This window comes from Macrosteles quadrilineatus, unplaced genomic scaffold (assembly GCF_028750875.1).
Source record: "Macrosteles quadrilineatus isolate MER2022 unplaced genomic scaffold, UCM_ALF_1.0 Scaffold_6__1_contigs__length_79288215, whole genome shotgun sequence".
Lineage (NCBI taxonomy): Eukaryota > Metazoa > Arthropoda > Insecta > Hemiptera > Cicadellidae > Macrosteles > Macrosteles quadrilineatus.
In genome coordinates this window covers 11,874,737-11,901,008 of record NW_026542599.1, presented here as the reverse complement: position 1 = coordinate 11,901,008, position 26,272 = coordinate 11,874,737, and the positions used below count along the sequence as shown (strand labels likewise).

The 26,272-nt window shown below is 37.2% G+C and overlaps 1 protein-coding gene across 8 annotated transcripts in view; it reads left to right on the top strand.

Moving 5' to 3' along the window:
* LOC128997671 (aryl hydrocarbon receptor nuclear translocator homolog) overlaps positions 1-26,272 on the top strand; it is a 129,072-nt gene that overhangs the window by 27,812 nt on the left and 74,988 nt on the right. For 3 of the 8 annotated variants that reach the window (XM_054423312.1, XM_054423311.1, XM_054423310.1), the window contains exon 1: positions 7,472-7,787. The exons of 3 other annotated variants lie outside the window; for them this stretch is intronic. In XM_054423312.1, coding sequence (XP_054279287.1) covers positions 7,636-7,787 — 152 coding nt within the window. In that variant the 5' untranslated portion in view covers positions 7,472-7,635. Of the gene's footprint in view, positions 1-7,471; positions 7,788-26,272 lie in introns of those variants that run through there. 2 more of the 8 variants (XM_054423314.1, XM_054423313.1) reach the window with 1 other exon arrangement.

Below are 26,272 nucleotides of genomic sequence, written 5' to 3'. Positions count from 1 at the left end.
AGGAGCTAGAACGCCAAAAACGTGAGCTCGCCAATACTAATGTTTTTATGGTGAATCAAACGTCAATACAAGTCGGTAAAACAAATCTGTCTGAAAGAGCTGGTGAACAGAAATTCACCGAGGATGCTATGAGAAAAAAGTGCAGGAAATGTGGTTATAACTGGCACGGATCACTGGCCGAATGCCCTGCTAGGAAAGCCAAATGTGACAAATGTTCCGAGATTGGACATTTTTTTCGATGTTGTCCCTCCCGCGAAAAGTGGATGAGAAAAAACAAAAACGTTGTTAAGGAAATCGAACAGCAAGATTCAGACAGTGGTTATCAACAGGTTCCTGAGATTTTCATAGGGAATATAGACAGCAGTGACAAAGCCTGGGTCCAGGAGGTAAAAGCAAGCTGTGGAAACCAAGATTTAGGTCTTATAAAATTTAAACTTGACACAGCAGCTGATGTAACCATGATTCCAGTAGGAGTTCTTGGTGATTTTATTAAGACTCTGCCTCTAGGAAAGTGCAAATCCCCTGTGTTTAGCGCAAAGAAGAAAGAACGAATCAATATTTTGGGAACTTTAAGGCTAAAGCTTGAACATAAGGGTGTATCAGTTTATGATCTTGCGTATATTTCTGAGGAGATCACTGTTCCACTTCTTAGCAGACGGTCCTGTGAAGAGCTGAACCTGGTGAGGAGATTTTTTTCTGTAGATTCACATGATATTGACTGGGCTACTAAGTATCCTAATTTATTTCAAGGGCTGGGAAATATGAAAGGAGAGTACAAGATTGAAATGAAGGAGAATGCAGTTCCTTACGCTATATCCACCCCCAGGGTTGTACCAATACCTTTAAAAACCAAGGTGAAAGAGCAGTTAGACGATATGCTTGAGAAAGGAGTGATTGTTCCAGTTGAACACGCGACTGATTGGTGCGCACCAATGGTAGTTTGCGCAAAAAAGGGAGGTGGGGTTAGGATCTGCGTAGACCTATCCAAACTCAACAACAGTGTGAAACGTCGGTTTTATCCTATCCCAAAGATCGAACTTTCATTGGCCGAGATCGCGGGAGCCAAGTACTTCAGCAAGATCGATGCGAATTCCGGGTTCTGGCAACTGAACCTTGCAGAGGAGTCACAAGATTACACAACATTTATCACCCCTTTTGGGAGGTATAAATTCCGTAAGTTACCTTTTGGAATTACGTCCGCTCCTGAAGAGTTTCAGCGCCGCATGTCAAAAGCTTTAGAAGGGGCAAAGAACTGTTTAGTGCACATTGACGACTGTCTGATATGGGGAAGAACGAAAGAAGAACACGACGAGTGTCTTAGGGCCGTTCTAGAGAGAGTGCAAGCTAATGGAATCACCTTGAATAAGCAGAAGTCGGAGTTCTGCAAGAAGACTGTGACATTTCTGGGGTTTGTGCTGTCTAAGGACGGAATCAAGCCTGATCCAAGCAAGGTACAAGCGATTGTGGACTTACCAGCTCCAAGAAACGCTAATGAAGTACAAAGATTCATGGGCATGATCACTTTTCTGGCAAAATTTATTCCGAACCGCAGTGAGATTTTGGAGCCAATTACGAGCTTGTTAAAGACTAAAAACGATTTCCTTTGGGGACCAGCTCAAGAAAACGCTTTTGTCACAGTAAAACAGATTTTATCATCAGAGCCATGTTTGACTGTTTACGATCCGCAAAAACCCTCGATTCTTTCTTGCGATGCTTCAAAAAAAGGTCTTGGAGCGGTTTTACTTCAAGTTGAAGGAGAAAACAAGAAACCTGTGGCATATATATCTCGGACTCTAACGCCTGCTGAAGAAAACTACAGTAACATTGAGAGAGAAGCGCTTGCGTGCACATGGGCAAGTGACCGTTTGAAATGTTTCCTGATGGGTAAAATGTACACAATTGAGACCGACCACAAACCGCTTGTCTCAATTTTCAAAACACAAAATTTGGACGAGCTCTCACCGAGGCTACAGCGGTTCCGAATGCGTATGATGAGATACGATTATCGCATGACCTGGACCTCAGGAAAAGACCTTGCCATAGCAGATCTACTATCAAGAAGTCCTATTCCGGCTGACGAAGATGGCGAATTGACCGAAGAAGTGGAAGCCTTCGTCCACGAAATCAGTCTGATTAGTATAAACACTACAGATGAAAATGTGACAAAGGTACTTCACTCACAAATGAGAGATCCAATCTGTGCACAACTTAAGTTACAAATTTTAGACGAATGGCCTGTAAAATCAAGTTTACCTAATGAGATTCAAGAGTACTTTAATGTGAAAGACGAGTTAAGTTGTATTGATGGGCTATTGCTTCGAGGAACTCGGATGATAATACCTCAAGAACTACGAGCGGAAATGCTCGAGAGGCTTCACAGTGGACACTTGGGAATCACAAAAACAAGGAAACGTGCTTTGGGAACCATGTGGTGGCCTGGAATTTCTCAAGAAATAGAAAGGAAAATCAAATCGTGTCCAGTGTGTATTCAGAACTCAACTAATCACAGTGAACCATTGATTCCGAGAACTGTCCCGGATTACCCGTGGCAAAATGTGTCTGTTGACTTGTTCAAACACGAAGACAAGTGGTATATGGTTATTGTGGATCACTACTCAAGATACTTTGAAGTCGAGGAAATGCATCGAATGAGGGCTTCAGATGTGATTCGGGTTTGCAAAACCACATTTTCACGTTTTGGAATTCCTCAACGTGTTTATTCAGATAGTGGGACACAATTTCACCATATTGACTCAAGTGAATTTAAATTGTTTGCAAAGGAGTGGGGGTTCTCCACATTCAGAAGTAGTCCCCACCACCATCAGGGAAATGGGGCAGCTGAAGCAGCTGTGAAAGTAGCAAAAGGGCTAATGAAGAAAAACAAGGATAAATTTGAACTTGCCCTACTTTCTTACCGGACCTCACCTCTTGAAACCGGCTTTTCCCCATCTGAACTTATGTTTGGAAGGAAATTAAGAGACAATCTTCCATCTACTTTGGTTGGAAATCCTGTGGAAAATAAGAATTTTCTTGAGAGGGAGAATAAGTACCAGAATAAGTACAAGATACAATTTGATAAACGACATGGAGCGAGTGGTTTAAGTGAATTAGAAGTTGGAAGCATGGTATGGATCACAGATCTACGTCGACACGGTAAGGTAGTCAGGAAATTGAACGAACCACGTTCCTACCTTGTGGAAACTGACAAGAGAACTATTCGCCGAAACAGGAAGTTCTTAGTTCCTGCACCGTACTACGGAGGAGATGGAATTCTTTCAAACTGTTCATCCATGGTCCTTAATCGTCCATGCAACTCGCGTGATCGTCCAGGAGCTGGCACAGTAACCCGTTACGGAAGGTCCATTAAGAAACCGAGGCGGTACTGAGGTTCATAAAGATGTGGACATCTTGAAGCGGGATGTTGTATTAAGTCTGTTCCTTTTATCATGTGTTTAAATATGTTTGTTGTCAGATGTTTTTGTAAACATTAGTTAGTTTGAAAATAGAGTTTGTTCAAGCAAGATGTGTGAATAATATTCTTGTATAAGAAATAGAACACTATCTCACTATATTGAAAAACGTGGTTTTTAATATCATTGTTTCTGAATTTTTCCTCATAACTTGTTAAACGCTTATAGAATGAAATAACTACCCATTACAAAAGTTGTAGATAATTTTATGCCCTTTCCAACGATACCAAACAATTAATGTTTGAAACTACAATTAAAGCCAAGAGATTAAATAAACCGTTAACAAACACTTAACATGGTAGATAGTCCGGAAAATATTGCGGCTGGAACAATTTTTCAAATGCGTATAATTCACATACCGTTTAACGAACCGGGATGATTCTTTTTTTGTTTGTAAGATATTTTTTAAGCCTATCTTTTTTGTATTTACACTTTTGTTGTTAACCTACTATTTATTCCACAATATTAATAAATGTAGCCTACATTTAATTGTTATGTTTATTTTACTTTTGCTTATAACTTTTTGACAAATAGTAGGTTAACAACAAAGGTGTAAATACAAAAAAGATAGGCTTAAAAAATATCTTACAAACAAAAAAAGAATCATCCCGGTTCGTTAACCAGTATGCGAAATATACGCATTTAACGAATTGTTCCAGCCACAATATTTTCCGGACTTTCTACCATGTTAAGGGTTTGTTCACAGTTTATTTAATCTCTTGGCTTTAATTGTAGTTTCAAACATTAATTGTTTGGTATCGTTGGAAAGGGCATAAAATTATCTACAACTTTTGTAATGGGTAGTTATTTCATTCTATAAGCGTTTAACAAGTTATGAGGAAAAATTCAGAAACAATGATATTGAAAACCACGTTTTTCAATATAGTGAGATAGATATTAAGTTGACAACAAAAGTGTAAATACAAAAAACATTTTCTGTAAAATTATCTTTCAAACAAAAAAAGAATCATCCCGATCCGTTAAACGGTATGCGAAATATACGCATTTAAAAATTGCCCTAGCCGCAATTTTGATGACGTCATAGCTGGAAAACGAAACAGGCGTGGACTTGACACCCGAGTGGAAAACACTTCCTAAGACACCTATATTGAAATGCAAAAGCAAAATTCCCTATACTATACACGACATGCACACAGAACCCTAGTCAGGTCCTGGACTATCAGACGCAACAGACGCGTTCTTGGACAACGGGCCTTTTAGCCATCTGGTCCAGCTGATCTGCTTGTATGGTATAATCTGCTGGAACTTCTTAGTACGGGAATCATTGGTATTATCTTTAGTCAATTAACACGATAATGTTATCGAGGCGATAAGTTACCTATATAGACCCACACCTTATCATATCACTGTAAAATTTCCCTTAACAACAAAAAATAGTCAATTAAGATCGGTGCAGTGACGGTGACAGGTTACTTCGATTATTCATCGACTACTCACTACCGGATGCAGTAGCCGTAGTTATCACTGTTTATCGAATGACAACTAGTGATAACGGCTGTCGAGGTGCAGCGACTGCGACAGTTTATCCCAATTCATCGACTACGCACTACCGGATGCAGTAGCCGTAGTTATCACAGTTTATCGAATGACAACTACAGTGCTAACGGCTGTCGAGGTGCAGCAACTACAGTTTATTCCGATTATTCATCGACTATTCACTACCGGATCCAGTAGTCATAGTTATCACAGTTTATCGAATGGGAACTACAGTGCTAGCGGCTCGTGAGGTGCATCGACTACATTCATCGACTACTCAGTACCGGATGTAGTAGCCGTAGTTATCAGTTTATCGAATGACAACTACAGTGCTAACGGCTGTCGAGGTGCAGCAACTACAGTTTATTCCGATTATTCATCGACTATTCACTACCGGATCCAGTAGTCATAGTTATCACAGTTTATCGAATGGCAACTACAGTGCTAGCGGCTCGTGAGGTGCACCGACTACATTCATCGACTACGCACTACCGGATGCAGTAGCCGTAGTTATCACAGTTTATCGAATGACAACTACAGTGCTAACGGCTCGTGAGGTGCAGCGATAGCGACAGTTTATCCCGATTCATCGACTACGCACTACTGGATGCAGTAGCCGTAGTTATCACAGTTTATCGAATGACAACTACAGTGCTAACGGCTCGTGAGGTGCAGCGATAGCGACAGTTTATCCCGATTCATCGACTACGCACTACTGGATGCAGTAGCCGTAGTTATCACAGTTTATCGAATGACAACTACAGTGCTAACGGCTCGTGAGGTGCAGCGATAGCGACAGTTTATCCCGATTCATCGACTACTCACTACCGGATGAAGTAGTCATAGTTATCACAGTTTATCGAATGACAACTACAGTGGTAACGGCTGGCGAGGTGCAGCGACTGCGACAGTTTATTCCGAATATTCATCGACTATTCACTACCGGATGCAGTAGCGAGTAGCAGTAGTTATCACAGTTTATGGAATGACTACAGTGCTAACGGCTCGTGAGGTGCAGCGACTACGACAGTTTATCCCGATTCATCGACTACTCACTACCGGATGCAGTAGTCATAGTTATCACAGTTTATCGAATGACAACTACAGTGCTAACGGCTGTCGTGGTGCATCGACTACATTCATCGACTACTCAGTACCTGATGCGGTAGCCGTAGTTAATACAGTTTATCGAATGACAACTACAGTGCTAACGGCTGTCGAGGTGCAGCGACTACAGTAAAGATAACCATGACTAGAACACTGTGAGACATAGGCGTTAATGTAGTGAGATAAGACACACTCGCCGTTTGTTTACCGCTAGCTCACGCTTCTCCGATGAGCAATCGATGTGTCAGATAACTTTGCTGGAAGTACGGGACATATTTTGTATCAAGCCTTACGTACGATGCCATAAATTGGCTGGTGGAATTAGGAAATTTGTCACCTTGATAAAATAAATATAAAGTACTTGAGCCAATACAACAATAAACGACGATAAATATATACATACATAACGTGCTCCTTAAACTTTATGGAAAACATTAATGTGGAATTAAAGGCACACGAACCTGGCATACTACGATTGAGACCTTCTTACGACTCTCTCATAAATTATATTTGTTTTTTTTGTTAAGCTCTGGCATGGCTTGTTTTCCTGAGATTACGTAACGATTTTATAAAAAGTTGTATGTTTAGTTATGAAAAAGTATATAATAATATATTAACTATTAATTAAATATTCTAATTGTGAGCACGTAATGTGGAAGTAGCGTCCCGTCCTGATAGTCAACGTACCAATACAATAAACAAGTCAGTATTGGTGAGTATTTGGTGAATACTAAATTCAAATTTAAAGCTCTTTTATTTTTCAATTTGTCCAAATTTCTATAAAGTGATATTGTAGTGAAATGTATCGAATGACATGGGGAAAAGCACAAATACTTCTTTTTTAACGTTACAATGATATTTTTTTGTTGATCTAGGATATTTTTCCTCGGTAAATTCAGCGGACTTCTTAAACAATAAAAATTTACTGATGATGACATCGACTATTTTATGTTAGTTCCTTCTGCCCGAGAGCTAAAGATAGAAATTAAAAGTTAAGTTAGAAGATAAGAAGCTAAGAGCTAATTGAATACCAAAACGTGTCTATTGAAAATTTTCTGCACCAGATCGACTAGAATTATTGATTTCCTAAAATCTGCATGTACCTATTCATTATCCATTTCCAAAAATCAAATTTTCATGAGTGGAAATTTTAGTTTTATTGCACGAGATAGTTCCATGCTGACGTGGTTCTTACTCTTATCTATGTCTCTCGTCAAAATTCATCTATTCCTCGACGGGAATTTTAGTTTTATTCTGGATAGGTAGGTAATTTAAACACTGCGGATGTGGTGGGTTGGTACACCTGATGTGGGCTGTCCCGCCCCTTCCACGGTTCCTCTTCCTAGCTTCGCTTCAGTCAGTTCAGTTGAGCGCGCCAGTTGCTGCAGAGCGGACCTCACGTGCGAGTCGTGACGTGTACACGCGCGATGTATGTGACGCAACAATAACAGTCAGTTTTACTCATTATAATTATTGTGCGGTGATTATACAAGAATCTGTGATATTTGTGAACTGTGGTGTTTGTTAGATATTTTATCATGGTGTCAGTGTTGTGATTGACATGTATACGTATGCTGCGAGCGCGGGGGTGGGCGCGCACTACCCCGCCGCCCCACCTACGTATCTGCCGTCTCACCAACTCGCCGCCCCCGGTCTGGGGGTTGTACCGCCCCCGACGATGCCGGCCCTCTCGCCACACACTAAGCGTCGCAGGTAAACACCCACTTAAAGAGTATAATAGTTGATATTTTTTAAAATGGTAATTGAACGTGATCTTTATTGTTTTCCATTAAAAATTTAATGGTAAAAACAAACTTGTTGTTGGAAATACTAATTGACCACTTTAGCAAGCTGTGTGGTCATCAAAGAGAATTCTTAACTTACTGAATATAAAAAATTAATCCAGTCTAGCTCAAAATAAAAATAGCACTTACTTTTGGGGATGTTTGTTTGAATTTATATTAGGCTAATTTCCTTTCCTTGAGAATTTTCGATTAAAAATTATTCTAACAATCGCAATTTTTTAAACATAATTTTAAGATTTAAAATGACGATAAGCCTATGCGTAGTGAAATAAAATTGTTCATTGTCCATTTTCTTCTCAGCATCATCATGTGTTGGTGTCGTTTTAAAATACGTGCCGGCCCGTTCCAACGGCTAAAAACTCAGCACTGCTAAGAATTAGTTTTAATACAGTACCCCTGCCGCAGCAATCCATTTGCCTGACAATTAAATCTATTTAAATAACATTAGGTTTAAGAATACTTAGGTTTCCTGTTACAAGGAGGGTAATTTTTAGTAAAATATTAATAATTTTGTATGAAATAAATATATTTGCCAAGTTTGATCAAATATTCATAAACAAGCAAACTACAACAGTTTACTTAAATTCTCTACAAGAATAGAATAGTACCGCAACTTTAAATATAACATTCTAAATTATTTGTTTTTCAAGCCCCTTTGAAAGAGTTAAAAACTGGTAAATCTTGTATTCAGGGACAAAAATTAGATTATGAGATTTGTCTACAAAGGCCAAATAATGAAGGGTATTATTTTATAATCTGATAATTTTGATTCTGAAATAACGAAATAAGTTTAATATAACTAAAGATTAACTCAAATTTCAAATTCTTTGGCCAATTTGTTACTGAAAATTTTTACAAATGTATATAACCTAACAGGTTATATACAGGTTAGGTTATATACATCGATGATGGAAACTAAATATCCTAGTAACTTATAAGTAAAAAAATCATCGGCCATTAGCTAAACAATACTAAATTTAAAATGTGTATAAAAATATATTGTGGTTATTTTGCTTTGGATTGACTTAAGGCTTCAGCAAATAATATTTTTCCAATTAGATTAAATTACTAACGTTTTTATTTTATGCTACAAAATCGAACTATGCATCATTTAAGCTTCACATTGACACCCAAATTGTAAAAATCGCTAACGGGTGGAAAAGAAATGTTACGGAGAAACCCCTATTTTAAGTATGTTGATAGATATAGGCCTAACATGTTGTGGAAATTTACCAACCTATCTCAGTCTGTGAGAGGCAATATTTTTGTTATCATCAGGCTGTCCGTGTTAGCAGTTTTAGCGATGTTTTGCGATCCTAGGGATTCCCTATGAAAGAACTTAAGTATATTAATGTTAAATCAATATAGTTAAATGTAGCTGACAACAATATGTACTCGCAAGGAGACAACTAACCCCCTAGGCCTGAAGTCATGTGAAAAACAATTCCGGACTCTGCCTAGCGTCCTAGGACAAAAAAAAATGGAACCACTAATGTTTTTTTTCCTTATCAATTAAAAAACTATGCAAACTAAGATAGAGACACTTAATATTAGATCTGAGTTAAACCATTGATTATAATCTATGCATATATTAATACTCGCCTATTATAAAGTATGAATAGCCAACCGGTATTTTATAAACAACCTTTAAACACCATAAGTCAGTAATCAGACTTAAATTTATTAAGCTGGATATACACTAAACTTTGTAATATTGCTCAGCTTACAATTCGAAATCATACTTGAAAGACTAAATCATTTTCGGTAATTCTATACATGATACGTATTGAAGCTAAAAACGTACCTAATAGTTTAGTGGAGTAAACGATTCACTTTCTAATCCTTTCACACGGAAAAATATGTTTCATAGCATCTTGAAACCTTGAACTGACTCACAACGGATAAACTTAATTTAAATTACAGTATTAGACATTTTTACAGTTTGTATTACAATGATTTTCCTACAAATTTATTCTTTTTGCCACCGGCTTTTCAGAAATGTATTTACAACCAAAGTTATATCCTCATTTTGATTAAAAGGCACATTTAGCTCGGTTGCAGTGGTCTAAACGTGATTATAATCTTGTTTTATAATTTGAAAATGTGTTTATAATTTTATTTTTTAAATGACGTTTTTATAATCTGCTTTGCCATTCTATTGTGTCCGGTTGACGTCGGACAATCGATACTAAAGACAAAACAACAATCGATACTTAACTGTGTTTTAACATCTTCCATTTCGGTCAACAAGCGTATTTAGCTCGATTTTGAGTAAGCTATGTGGTACCCATAAACAAATATTTGTCTATGGTGGCACACAATATCCCAGGGTAGGCCCCATCGATCAAAATGAGACTGTGATATAACAACATAAATGTTATAATTTCGATTAGTAAGCAATGAGAAACACGGTGGCCCAAGGCATGGTCCCATCGATTAACAAGAATATTCAGCTCGATTTCGAGCAAGGTATGAGGTTCTCAATAGCCCAGAGTAGGCCCCTTCGATCAAAATGATACTGTGATATAACAACATAATTGTTCTATTTCGATTAGCAAGCATATTGTAGCTCGATTTCGAGCAAGCTATGAGATACACAATGGCCCGGGTCCCCGGCCACGGCGGGCTGGACGATTAGTTCCGACCACAGTTATGTTATTCGCAACGCTCTTCATATCATTATGACAGCATTTTTTCCCGCGTATTCGACATGGTTGGGACCACTGGCCTGGCGGAGAAGTACCGTTCCCGTGTACCATTAGAGGTACAGAAGTAAGTGAAATATTGGCAAAGAAATGTTTATTTCCCATGACACAAAAACTACGTTAAAGAAAGTGTTACAGAGAAGTGGTAAGCATTGTGATTTTTCGTCCCTGGTCGGTGAGAATGTTTTCATTTGGTGGGGGCAGTAAGTTGTATGGATTTTGACTTAGGAAGTATTCACAAAACCTGTCTGGTAATTATTTTCTTTCGGGTTTTCAAACTTAACTCAAGTTTTGACGAGGTTTACGAACTATACTGCTTGGCGAATGGCATCGTGCTGATATACATTTAATAAGGATGGATATTCTTGTGGAAAATATGTAGGCACCTAGACCTAGAGTATACTGTAGTTTCGTGGGAAAATTGTACCGTAACAGAATAATCAGTTGCTGTGCTGAGCACAATTTTAGTGCGAAAGTATAACATATTGCATTTTTTCAATTTCCCTATTCAAACTAGTGACGAATGTGCGCAATGTGGTAAAACCATAAAACCCACAGGGGTAAGGTCAGTGACCTATCTCATTGTGTCGTAAGTCGTATGACCTCTACAGGTACTCTACATCATTATCATGATATTTTGTTATGTTTTCCCCAAGCTGTTAACAGTGTTCCAGTTATAAGTTACAGCGCTGGTGTACGTATTCTTTTATTACGGAAAACATCTCATAGCTGACATTTAGGTAAAAATGTAATACACTGTGTCCCAAAAAGAATGGATCAAATATACAGCTTAATATACTTTTTGCTAAGGGTCATAGAAAAGTCAACAATGGCTAATTTTAAAGCGCGTATGTCGCTTATGTTCCGCTGTTTAAGGATAATTTCTTCGCATCACTTTTGTTCCGGGGGTCAGCAGGTATATTTTGAAACCGACCGAAACATCGCTTTTGTTCCGCGGATATCTCTCTTGTTCCGCGAGAGAGGGTGCTGCGCTCTTCCTCCCCCAAATCCTCTCTTTCCCTATCCTAATTCTTTCTTGAATATGTTAGGTGAAATTATTTAAATGTTTGATATTTTTTTTAGAAGAAAATGATAATTTAACGAGTTTTAAAGCTTTGAAAGAAAGAATTGGGAGGAGGGCGAAATAGAGGATTTAGGGGAGAGAGAGTGCAGCCCCCTCTCTTGCGGAACAAGAGAGATGTCCGCGGAACAAAAGCGGTGTTTCGACCGGTCCCGAAATCTACCTGCTGACCCCCGGAACAAAAGTGATGTGAAGAAATTAGCCTTTAACCGCGGAACAAAAGTAATACAGCCTTTAAAGCTGGAGTATTCATGTTTTTTTTTAGTACACTCATTGAGTATACATGGTACACTGTAACAGTAGGTATTTAGCCGTTCCACCGTTGTTAGCATGTTTGGAATTTCAAAACATACAGTTGCAAAATAGAGGTCTAGAGGAAAGCAAAGGGTATTGTCGTATTGAATGGTTTATAGAGACAAAATCTGTGGTGTAATTTTTGTCTGGTGGTTTGTTAAAGATCAAGTGTATCTATCGCTCGCCGATCGCAAACATAGATGAACTTAAAGCAAAGAGGAAGGGAATCCATTGGAAAAAAGTATTTAATAAAATACGCCACAATGTGTGGTCAGAGCTAAAACACCGACTTGACTTTCTTCGAGCAAATAACGTAGAACATGAAAAGGTTAAACGGTGAAACCATGGCAGGAAAAACTTGGGACTATAAGGAACAGAATTGTATATACAGTAAATTTTTATCATAAATAATAAAGTGTTTATGCCAGTTTACTTTTGATTTTATCCATTCTTTTGGGTCACCCGGTATGAAAACTTAATAGAACAATAGAATAACAGGAACAATGGACAATGGAACAATGTTTTAATAATTAAACCGAAGACTTAAAGGCTTTGTTTAATTTGCAACGTGATAACAAGTATTGTTCCCTACTCGTCACAAAAGTTCCATTTCGGGACTAGTAGTGAATGAAATATTCTTTAAAGCTATTATATACGGACTTGTCTATGCTCAGATAAAGTTAATTTGATTTTATTGCGTTTGTACATTTTGTTATAAACAGTTGCCGGCTAACAGCTATTTTCCGGACTAAATCCTTGCGTGGGAAGGTGCATTAAACAGAGAGGTGAAAAAACATTGCAATCAGCTCTGGAATTTCAATGTCAAGTCACTCAACTCTCAATTATTATCAATTAACAATCATAGAGTTAAGGCTATGTGGGTATTTTAACCTAAATATAAATGAAGGATGAGTGTAGAATGAAGTGAGATGATCTGTGTAGCGTTGTTACTAAGATCAGCTGTTTTATTAGCCAGGGTCATATTTGATAGCCCGGTGATTAAACAGCTGGGTTTAATTTCGAACCACGAAAAAGCTACTGGATAGGCCTATTCTCAGGCTCCCATAAGAGTAGATTCTAGAGTATTTTCCTCTACACTTGGCTTGGCCAACGCGCATGTGCAATACTCGCGCGTGCGTACATTTCACGACCGTCTGTAATTACTGGATCTCGGCTCCGGTTCTCTCTACTCGCAACTCGCATTCCACAGATTGTACGATAACCGACTGTGGTTTAACAAGACAAGCCAAAGCCGTATACATTGTCTGATATGAATTAAACGGTTTGACTTTGGAATGAATAGTAAATCGAGCTCGTGATGGAGAAGGTTGCGTTGCAGATTGCTTTATTCTTTTAAAATATCTCCAATGGCCACAATGTACTAGGCAAGCCAGTGGTGAGTGATACTGTTCATACTGTTAATACTGTTCAATGAAATGGCGACCATACATAGGAGGTATTTTAAGCCAAGTATGAATGGAGATAAGGATAGTTGCAGAGGAAAGGTCTCGAAACAGTGATGTCTAGTTTATCAGCCTAAACGACCGGTGAAACAGTTGAGCTCCCGTATTCGCTAAAGGTATTGTATGGCGTAATAAAGTAATATGTGTGAGGTAGAGTATGCACAATAAATAGGTGACATATGATGAGTATGCAAGGTTGTATACGAATACATTTGCTGTTTGACAGATATGCGGTTTTAGGCAGGTGGTTATTTCTGACCGAATCGATCTACTTCCCAAACCAAAAGTACAACATAATCTACCTTTTGCTGAATATTTGTGTGTTCTGCAAGCATTTAAGTATTTAAGCTCATGGGTGTATTTTTATTTCCTGTTTACGCCATTGGTGTTCTTCACGTTTTGCAAGGCCACGGTCCTACCACATGTCTTGTTACGATCTAAGTTGCATTTTTAATTGTCTTGTGATAAAATAATGACTTTCAGCATCTGTCAGGCTATGTAATCTGAAATCTGTGTAGCAGTTTTGCTTATAATATGTGAAGTTGCTGCTCACACGATTGTCGGTTCCCGCCGCTGCCAATAGTTGCGTGTGTCCCCGCTCCATGACCGTATCACTCCGATTGACTTGTTTCCCCTGTTAACCGGTCAGTCATGACAGGTACTTGTTAAGTGTTTAGTCTAGCCCCGCCCTCCCCCCACCACCCCCGCCGCCATCTTGATCGCGAGACATTTAAATACGACGTGATCGACATCGCAAGCCGGTGTTGTCCGGTCGCGGGTATTGTCCTGCGTATTGATATGCGCGATCCGGCTCGAAGGACCAACTTTATGGGCGCCCGACTTCCGTCCGCCGTGCGTCGCGGTGATATCACGCCGTGAGCTTGTGGAATGGTAAAGTGATTGTTGTATGTTCGAACGTCACCGAGAGAGAGTTTGAATTAAAAAATGCTGTACTGGAAATAAAGTTATATTGAAGGAGAAATAGTTGGCGATTTTGATATAAATTTAAGCGTTAGACAATTCCACTTAGCTGAGGCGAGGCATATTAACTCATGTTAAGAGCGTAGTGGTTCTGCCAATAGGACATCAAAGTCTTTGATCAATTTGATCTGTGCATCGTTTCCATTGTATGATGAGTTCTAAACGAAACAACAATCTTCGGTGTTTCATTCTATAATTCGCTTTAGGACGGGGGAAATAATAATGAGTTAAAATAATGCGAGTTGTGTAAGGATATATAATACAGTATTTAATTAAGGGTAATCTACTTTTCTAAAATTTAAATGTGCGATTTTGTGATTTACAACTGCCTATAACACATCACAGTATTTTTAAAATTTCTTTGCAAAACAAATGTCTGGTAGTGTAATTGATACTTATCGAATCCAATTTAACCACAAGGGGAGAAAATAATTTAGTTGACAGTCCCTGCTTTTCCCCTTGATTGCAAAGAATGGCATAAAGTGACTTAATAATCCATTTTAATTATTTGTTGATTGGTTTTTCGGCGGTCAAATCACAAGCAAATGACGCTAGTCAAATTTTATCCTTTAGACATCGACGTTAATTTATATTGTTACAATAATAGAGAAAGTAATTCGTAATTTTTAAGATGAACTGATTACTAGACTTCTCATGAGAAGATAAGTTATCCCATACAAATAAAAAAAATATCTTTTAATATCAATATCAATATTGTTTGAACTTACAAACACACACAGATTACCTACTGTGTGATCAACTTAAGAGAGCTCAAACAATTTACACACACTGGGTTTTAACAAGTTTATCGCTCTATCTTATCCCACTAAAGATGATGTTGGTTGTTTTCGGAACAAATAACGAGAATATGATGTAACTATATATTTTCCTACCATTTCACCGTGTAAGTGTAAATTCACTGATAACCGGTGTTAACTGCGCACCCAAGGCCTTTAGACCCGTCTATGTCACTGTTATGTTATTATGGACATCATGTGAGAATTGTGTTTGTATGCACATATGCACATAGATAATTAACTAATTTATTTTTATACACGTAAATAATATGTGTTAATTTTTATAAATTTAATGAGCGTCATATAAATGTGTTTTTGTACTCATTGGTGAGTTTTATGCGCCGTAATGTGTTTTAGTGTGTGTAGTTGATTCAGAAATGTAAATTTGAAGTGTGTTTCAAGCATGATTGAATTTTTTAAAAGAGGAGTATGGATAAGAGTTTAATTTCTTCACACTTAACGCTTCCTTGTGCCTGGAGTTTACTGTGTTTTAAATTGACAGATCGGTAGTACATTTGTAGTTATTTCTCAGTACAAAATCAACTTACATTATTTAGTTCGTGTCACTCTGCTTGGAAAGGTTAAGTACAATTTTGTGAACAAGAGACGAATGATTACTTATATTAAGGTATCTTTATTTTCTGTGTATCAAAGAACCAATATTTCTATTCAAAGTAGACCACACAAAATTTCCGATTGAAATTGTAAGTTGATTATAGGCATTGTTTTGATTAAGAATTCTATACAATACTCAAGAGGATATTTTTTATACTGTCGACTCGTATTGTAGGTGTATTTTGTAAAGGTAAATCTCTGAACGTCGCCTAAACATTCGTTTACATGGTAGATGCATTTTGACGACGGTGGATAATTGATAATTTTTAAATACGTAAACCAACGAATATACGTCTTTGGTCACTTAATTTATATTTTCTAGAGTTACGTTAAACTACACAAATACCCCTTACTTTAATACTGTTTGGTTTTGATATATTGAATAACCTATGAAATATTATTTGTTCATTCTTCGATTCTATTAGTCTTCAATGTCAGTTTTGACAAACTAGACCAAAATTTTCAACTTTTTTGCGAAATTAGATTATTTGGTAATTGTACTGAGGGTGACAAGCGCATAAAACTCAGTGCCTAAAACAGTGGAACCGGAAGTTTGTACAGTTCCGCAGTAAGATAAGATCACTTCCGAGTGAGTGTATCCGTATCCGTGTCGACGGTGGAGAGGGGAGAATTTCCCACGGCAGCCCCTATGTGTTGGCCGCTACCCTTCAGGTACACCCTGTACAATGTGACTTCCTTCCGGACTTCCTCGTCATCATCCCTTGTACCGCGTGATGTGAGCAGAACAATTGTAAACTAAGGAGGAGGTTGTAGGTTAGACTATAAAGAGAAAAGTAGAGATTACATTCCAATGTGGCATTACAGTACTAGCAAAGATCCGTGATAAAAATGAACTTTGTTAAATTGTTGGGTCTGGATAAATTGCCGTGTAGATTACTAATTTCTGTCGGATACGCTATGTTTTCAAGTAAGCAAATTGAGAAGACAACTTATCGTAAACAACATCTTTTATAACAAATATGGAGAAACAAGGAGAGGAGGTCAAATTTAAGATTGCATTATATTCTAGTGGATTTTACGGGTTCTTTATTCCCTCTGCTATCGCCTGTATACTAGTGAATGTATTATTATCTTAATTTTCACACTTGTGTGGGGTAAAAGGGGTTTAAGAAAGGGGTAAAAATGGGTTTTACCATTATTATGATCCCCTAGTCATAAGATTTTGCAATTTCGTTCCACATAGAGCTTATAAAACAAATCATTTGGTTTATTGAAAAGTTTTACAGCTAGTGGTAAAAAAATCTAAATTTAAAATTCGCACGTTTTTTGCAGGGAATAAACTAATCTTTTATTTTTTTATGGATATATTTTGGTGTACCAAATGTATTAATTTTGTACTAATCGTAGCAGCAACCTACTTATTCATCAAACACTAAATGTTAAAATATGGAATCAGAAAACTTAAAGGAAATACAAGTGACATTCCAACCGGGTAGATGGAAATTCGCTTAGACTGCAGGTTTGCTGCAGCGGGGATATTTTTTATCTCATACTTCTAATAAGTTCAAAATTCCCTCCTACCCTTCATCACTGCCCCGCCGATTCAACCGATCTGTTCAACGCAAAGGGTGGTAATATTTACACCGCTATATCTGACCTACCCGTGACAACCACGGTATGCAGAACGGCTGCTACGTGCTTCTGTCCTGTGTCGAGAGCTCAGGATGATCCCAATTAGCAAATAATTGTTTGAGCTGCAACTGTGACGGCTGCGGCTCACGGCTCAATCCCGGCACGTCCAGGATTATGCGTATTGGAAACGGTTTTTATCGTATCGTGATCGTGGTTTTGCCATATTATATAAGGTGATGTTTTGATTCACCGTTGGTAATAAGTTGTGTTGGTGTATTTGCAAGATTTGGGACGTTGATTACGTTTTGTTTATTTTTGGGTGTGCTGAAAATGGGTGTTCCAAAGAAAGTGCACAGCGGAAAAAGTCCACTCCGAAGAAAGCGCACAGTTAACCCAGAGTTACACAAAAGGAATCCAGCCCCTATCTTCTTAGAAATCGGGAATTATATGCACACAGATAATGCTATAGTTTCTGATTCCCGTCACACTTTATACAGACTTAAAACGAAATAGTTTTAAATAATTTCGTTCGTGTTTAAAATCAACATGAGAATTATTAGGTTATGAGTATAGCTTCGTCATTGTTAAATTTTTAACTATATAGTCTTATCAGTATAATTAGTCTCATTCAAAATCTGTTTTAAAGTATACTTATGCTGATTAAAAATCAGCATGAATGTAGTTTTGTTAACATTATCTGTTAACTGTTTACATTCTTCCATTGTCTTTCTTCTCTTGACAGAAGTTCTAGCCAAGATTTTGTAGATAAGAAACTGCCTTTAAACATGCTAGATGTTAGCATTTACTTCTTACTTTTTTGCAGTTCTTTTATCTAACTCAACGTTAGACTCACCTCAAATCATCTCCAAGTACCTATTTCCTGGTAAAGAAACCTTTTCACAAAACTGTCATATTGGATTTGGGCGCTTTCCTCGCACTATATTAAACGTGCGCTTTTTCGTCCTGAAAATGCCAAAACGCTTAACAATGATCTGTAGTGAAAATGCTACGGCAATTAGGAAGGAGTATACAAGTGTTTCCGAGCAACGCAGAAATACTGAAATTGCCACAGCCAATTTCTTAGGTAGGGGAGGTCAGTTTGCTAACGTCAAGGGAACGGGAACAAGAAAATCTCTTCTTCAAAAACACACACTTTTACTAGAAGCAAGGGCACCCGCCGCAGCAAACCTGCAGACTAAGCGAATTTCCAATTGCCTGATTGGATTTACACTAAAATGTCTCCTTAAAAAGTTCACATTTATTCCCTATTTAAATAGAATTAGTATAACGAGTTTGCTGCAATAGGGAGGGTAAAGAAGTTTTTTTTTTCAAATGTTCAGTTTAGTAAGAAATAAATGCTTTTTTCCAAATTTGATCAAAGTATGTTCAAAAACAAGCTAACTACAACACAGTTTTCTTATCCTACGTAAGAATAACGTAGGAATTTCAAATTTACAATTTTTCGGAATTTTCTCTGCAACCATTGACGCATAACAACGCTTCATTATACTAAATTATTTGGTTTTTAAGCTCTACAAAATGGTTTTGAAATAAATTGCAAAATGCTATATGTTTTTGGCTCAAAATTGGAAAAAACCCAATGTTTACCCAATAAAACCCCCCTTAACCCCCGTTCCCATTGTCCGATCTTGCTGGTTCGCGGACTCGTTCGAATACATGTAGGTAATAGCTTATTCCCTATGTGAGAAATTCGCTAAAAATGTTAAGATGTGAACTTAAAGTGTTAATTTAAAATGGGGAGTCATAAGTTTCCTGTTTCTCCCCGTCTACTTGGCCGAGCGACTTAATTTGCACTGTATAAAGGTTCAAATCAATTTCAATAACAAGCCTTTAACTTAAGATTCTTTACAAAATTTTGACTTTATAAATTCTCGAAAATCTACTCTTTAAAACCCAAATAAAAACAATACATTTCGCCCCATCTGTTTTACGATTGAAGCAATATACTTTACGGCATAAATCTAATGTGTACGAGTTTTGGCGGTGTTTTGTCACAGCTGTTATTGTGATTGTGGACGTGTACGTGACGTCACAGTCACCTGTGGCAACTGATGGCTTCTACGTGATCTGTAATTAGTGCTAGGGTGATTAGATTGATACGTATAATGTCACGTACACGTTATACAGTAATAGTGAGTGGATTCATCTTTACTTGTCATCCGGTTCATTGATTATACAATTGTTGAAGTGACTTAGATTTAGGTGATCCTGTTTCAAATCCTAGCAATTATGCCAAAGGGAATTTATATTGTGTAACTCGGTTGGTCCGAGCCAATTCAAATTGTAAGTTCATTCTCTAAGTATATCAGCATCGTACGTTATCCAATCATTTTTACAACAACTCTTTTAATGGGTAAGTTGTGGGAGTAGCCATACTATTTGATGGGGGGGGGGGGACAAAAAATTGCTTTTGAACCATAATTTTTTACAGAATTGGGAATTGTACTATTTTGTTGGTCAAAGTACCATGTAGTACGAAATTTTATTTAAAAGATTTATCTCGTTTTTTGTAATCCGATTTCCCCAATATATTATGCGTTTTATTGGAATCCCGCTATTTAACATATAGAACCAACAAAATCTGGAGATATCATAGCTTTGTATACAACCAATCGCAGATGCGTATATAAACACTCCGTAAACAACTTTTTTGGGTTCGGGGGCACCCATACGGATGTGTCATCCAAAGACTCAAAAATTACAGTTTTTTTACGGAAACAATACTTTCTATACTTACTGTGTAGCTGAAGAAATTAAAAACAGGTGTTCTTGAGAAGAGTTATCTGTATAAAAGTAGAGATGTAGTTAAGGGGAAACCCATTCGTCATTGTTGATTTACAAGATAGGGAGACCAAACGCCAATGAAAATTTGGTATATGATAATGCTGTGACTTCGGCGTTTCAGAGGTTACCCTAAGGTTTAGTTTTACTTACTGTAGTTGAAAGGGGTAAACTGGCAAGAGTTCAATTGGAGATTTCATAAAAAACTATTAGTCTTGATTGATTTGCAAAATCATATCGCAATGTCACTTTTGTTCTTGGACTTTAAACCTCATATAGCTCGTTACTGTAGTTGAAAGGGGTAAACTGGCAAGAGTTCAATTGGAGATTTCATAAAAAACTATTAGTCTTGATTGATTTGCAAAATCATATCGCAATGTCACTTTTGTTCTTGGACTTTAAACCTCATATAGCTCGTAGGTTGATTTCTGACTTGTATGTCGGTTGGTAAAGACATTTTATGCGCTTAATGTGTTTACAAGTGTTTCACATTGTTAAATGAGATATTTCAACTATGTATTTTGTGAGGGGTTGTCCATACTTGTGTGTTAGTTTATGTATACTAGCTTTAAGAATTGTTTCCAATATAATGCATTTTTATTCCATGTACACTGAATCTAACAAACAATTTTTTTCCAGGTATGTTTTGTGCTGTTCTGTAGTCTGCGCTGGGAAGTATATTAGCCTGTAATATAAACACTAGTAATTTAATCATCTTATTAGAGTTAATCTGTATTATATACTCGAGTTATTCATTCGAAAGTATGAATATTCATTTTCGTTTCAACGTAAACAATTTAATTACGAATTATTTTTCTAGGTGGATGATGCAATGGTTGAAGTGATATTTTACTACGATTAAGTTCTGAAAATGTGTAAACAATCAAAATAAGATTTAATGCAGTTTTATTAGTCGGAAAGTAAATAAAAGAAACGTCTTGTAACACTTAAAACATATATTTACGCTTATACTGTTACTCACAAGACGGTAAATATACAAAACAGATGGTAAGTGGTGATCGATTTCGATTGGACACTCCAATCATCATCAGACCCAATAGGCGAAACCTTACTCTTACCTTAGGCGAAGTGAGGTGAATAGGCGAATAGGTTTTATTAGTTTACTCTATTCTAAAAGTGTTCAAATCGTCTCTAAAGGCCTCTATATCGTTACACCTCTATTTGTAGGACAGCGTGAGCCTTGTTGAAGTTACAGGAAAGGACGAAAGCAGGGTTTGTGGGGTAGGTCGGGAATACCCAGTTTACTGCACGGTTTGTGAAATTCCAAGAACATTATAAAGACACTGCACCTGGCATGTTGGGGTTGCCAGTTTTACATTTCGAAACTCAATTCCATCCGTAGTATGGAATGCTTAGAGTGTGGAATTCCTTAGTAAATACTGGCACACAAAGGTCGGTCAGTGAATGTACGTCTTTTGTTTTTCTGACCCACTTGTATTAAGATAGGCCTACCGGTAACTAGACAATTTAGCTTTGATATATAAATGGTATTTTTCATATGAAAAGAAAATATGATAAGTTGCCAATATAACGAAATTTATTTTACAAAATTCGGTAATACTGTACTGACAAAACATTAGAACTTACCTCTGAAGGACACCTAACTGAGCTCATAATATAAAAATGTAGGTGCTATGGTCTCTAATTTCCTCACTTGCTTTCGTTCCTATTTTCCTAACAATAGGCCCTATATAAATTAGAACGCTACTTATTTGTATGTAATTGTAACAGAGTAAATCCAACGTGTTTGCGATGTGTAATTTCCACTGACAATTTCCTGGGCCTTCATATTGGTCGTGAAGTTCCCGATTTCGTTGACATTGCATTCGACGAAGCAAGAATATGATCTTTGTACTTCAAACTAAATTTTCCGCCATTCGCTTTCCAACTGAGCAACGGCAACGGCATTCGGCGGAAATTCCCCATTGTCTTGGCTAGGGATGAACATTGAACACTACCCTCCGATCACGCGCGGCAATCGCTTGACTAGAACCATCGGATTGGAAGCCCACGGAGAAACGGATCATGTTACACCACGGGGGTTAATAGGTCTACTAGATCGTGATCTTCCCAAGCTGCTTTGGGGGAGGGGGGGGGGGTGTTATTGAAAACTCGCGTAATGAGACAAGGGGCAAAACAATGCGATGCGTGCAGCGCCCCCGCGCTCTGGCTTGACTTTGACATGACACTTCTGGGAAAACATCACCCGGTCGATATGTTGGCTCTCGGAGTGAAGGGGGGAAAAGTAGTTTGGAGGTCTAATGAGACTGTAAACGTTGATAATTTAATTTTCAAGTTTGGTGTAGTGATTTTTTTGCAGTCCATGATGTACTCAAAATTTTCTTCTTTAAGGTTCTGACTTCGTAAAGACTCTCGATTCGGTCTAGGTTGAATCAAATTCGAAATTTCTGTTTTTTTTCGTGTTTTTGCTTTAATTGCATGAAACAAGTGGTATTTCTCAAATAGATCGCTACGGGTAGATTCCCGTATCTGTTGGCACAAACAACCGAATGAATATATCGATTATTCGATTGTTTCATTCGATATATCGTTTGGTTAGTTAGGTTAGGTTTACCTTGCCTAACTAACCAAACGATATATCGAATAATCAATATATCGATCGATATTTTCATGCGGTTGTTTGTGCCAACAGATATTGTACCCATTGTATTTTTACATGTATTCATTAAACATACCTTCACACACACATTTGAACTTGACTTGTGTTGTGTTAAACATAGCTTCAGTGGGGGTTGAAGAAGAATCAAATTGCTAACTAAACACCACGCTTGAATACACCTGACAAATCAAAACTTAAAATCAATTATAGGTAGCCTAGTATGTTTGATTAATTCTTTCTCACCAGGATATTGTTTAATGCTCTACTACTATTCCAAAAAGTAAAGTACACCGTGTAAAAAGTTTCATAAATAACGGAAATCGAGATTATTTTTAAATACAAATTTTTACTAGTTGAGGCAACATACGTAGTGCACTTGAAACTTACTTGAAAAATGTGGGGAAGTATACGTCAGACGAAAAAATGAAGTAAAATCTAATTTCTTATCCTAAAGTTGGCGGCAATGCTGATATTTTATCCAACGTTTTGTCACAATCGACCACTCTTTAGATACAACACAGCAATACAGTATTGTAGCAATACAGCCATACGGTATTGTAGCAATACAGAGATGCTGTGGTCCTTGCCTAGGTAACCTTTAACACGGGATCCCGCACACGGCACGCCGAAGCATAGCATTATATTGCGGTATTGTGTAACGAGTCCTTGAAGCGACGATTTCAGCCACTTAACATAATCGTTGGATTCCTTTCTATCGGGTTTTCACAAGTCGAAAAAGGTACATTTCATCACAACAGCGTAAAGTGACTTTTCGACACAGAGTCACTGAAAAGAGCGAGGGTTGAAAGGACCGTTTTTGCCCGTGTGACGAACTATTGTCATATTGCACCATTATTTAGGTAAAAGCTACAAAACGAAAATACTTTTCATGTAAAGAAATCCATATAATCTTTCAAAATGGCTTGTAGCTTTTTTAATTTCGGAATCTGGTAACAGGATTTTATTGGGTAAAATTGTGTTTTCACGTTATGGCCTTCAAAACATAACTTTTCTTTTCCTTTCTATAACATTTTGTAGAGATTAAAAAATAAACAAATTAGTATATTGAAGCTTTACGCTAAATGGTTGCGGAGAAAAGTTAAAAATTTTGGATTTTAAATTTCTATATTATTTTTAAGGAGAATAAGTAAACTGTTGTGGGTTGATTGTATGTAACTATACTGTATTTTGACCAATGATAGTATTTTTGTATTCCAGTTTAATCTATTTTGACGTTTTGCCAAGAACGCATTTTATTACCTCAATACCTCAATTACTTATCAAACCCTAATCCTTATATATAATACGTGAAGGCGATTTCTAGAAAACACTACTCCTCCGTTAATAATGGACGGATTTTTACAAACGACGTGTCAAAATAAAGTATTTTTTGTGTAGACGCCCCCTTTCACCAATTCATGTAGTAAAAATCCTCGGGCTTTGCCCCACAGGCCAAGTTTGAGTTTCTCCCATAAGATTAACATGGGGGAATCTAAATATTTGATTGGAAACTTTGTCCCCACTAATTTGAGAGAACGGTTGGGCGTAGAAACTTGGTAGAGGTGTCCAAAGAAAGGTCTTGGTCTGTAGATGAGTTATCAAAAGAAAAACTAAGCAAAATCCCTTAGGACTCTGCCCCAGAAGCCTTAAAAGATCCCTCCACAGAGTTGTATACATTTTGGCCATGAGGATAATACTTTTTAATGAAACAGCTGTTCATTTTTAAATTGTATTTCAAACAACACATATTGGGAGTTGAATTCTACCAAATAAGTATTTGCAATGTTATTTTCTGATTTTAAAATTGATTTTCTTCTTTATCATGCCATGTTTTGCAATGTAACGTTCCATTACGAAATCAGTGGAAAATCCTTTTATCACAGCAATTCTTAAATTATTTCTTATTGAACTATCTTATATCTATTGTACGGGTTGGTGTGTCTTTTTCGCCACTTTTGCCTACATTTTAACATATTATTCTACAAAATATCAAATATTTATGTAGAAATATCTGCTCTTATTGTGTCTAATAAAATTCAAACTTAGAAACATTGCCTAAAATGGTACCTATCTTGACAAATTATTTGCACCTGCCTATATTACGGACTTTGGCGCACCGAATTTGTAACATTATTGAAAATAACACATTTTGGCTGTAAAATATGGTACAAAGAGAAAATACAATTCAAGCAGCTACTGTCATGACAGAAAGGTCATATTCCTTTTAAACTAGATCACATAATCCTTTGACTGGGACGGGTGGCGTCGTCCTGTAATCCAGCTACTAGGAGGTCACGAATTGTGGATATTTATAGGAATGCACTGTGGATGCGATACTCCCTGGTGTGGATTAACGTCCGCACGAGTGAGTACTACAACTACCCGCAGTGCTATCCTGATAATTATACCAATTCATAAATACCAATGCAAAAAAAAAAATTGGTTCCAATTCAACTATAAACTGTAGGTCCCTTGGTTGCCATTCACTGTATGGGCTATTAGTTAACAGCTGTATCCAAGGAATGTCGGCCTTTTTTTTTATAGTCACTAACAAGACTTCAAGATCGTGCCACTCATCCTACACTCATCTCCATTCATACTTGGCTTACCTACTATGAATGGTCGCCATAAAAAACGTATTAAAGGATTAAAGTATTAAACATATACGTTGATTAACAATATGTAAACGTCACTATATACGTAACCGCCATTTTACAGTATTTTTGCTTTTTGGAAATGTTCCATTGCTATGTCATTTGCATTATTTATTGCCAATGAAGCCGCCAAGATCATATGAACTAGGAGGCCCCTAACAGTTCAAGAATAAAAGCCAACTTTACTTCATGTATTCCACTACACCTAACATTCCGTAGAGAGATTGTATTGACAACTTTATGTTACTGATAAGGCCGAGACAACTAACTGATGTTATGCCATGTCAAGGAATTCCAGCTTTATCAGTAACCCCATAGTCAATTTCTCAAAACTATGCTAGAGGGTTCATTCATTGGCACAGAAGTACTCTATGAACTGACGCGACGTGACGAACGAAAATCAAACTTACACTGTAACGGATGTACCCCCCTTTGAAGTTAGAACGTGTCTTCTCAACAAACATATATTTTTTCTCAAACACTGATGAAGTCGCGGAAGTGTTTAACTACAAGATCCACCAATACGATTTAAATACTATTTAAAAGTTCTACCAAAGGAAGGGATGCCATATAACATACTAATAATAACTCTGATGACGTACAGGATAGGAAATATTTTAATCATTGAATGAACAACCAAATTTTGCAACTAACGCAATATTGTTATTTTTTACACTTATTACTCTTTGAACAATGTTAAATGCTCAAAATATGTATATTTCACCCAATTCATCGCAGTTAGATGAATTAACGTAAGCCTTGAAAGT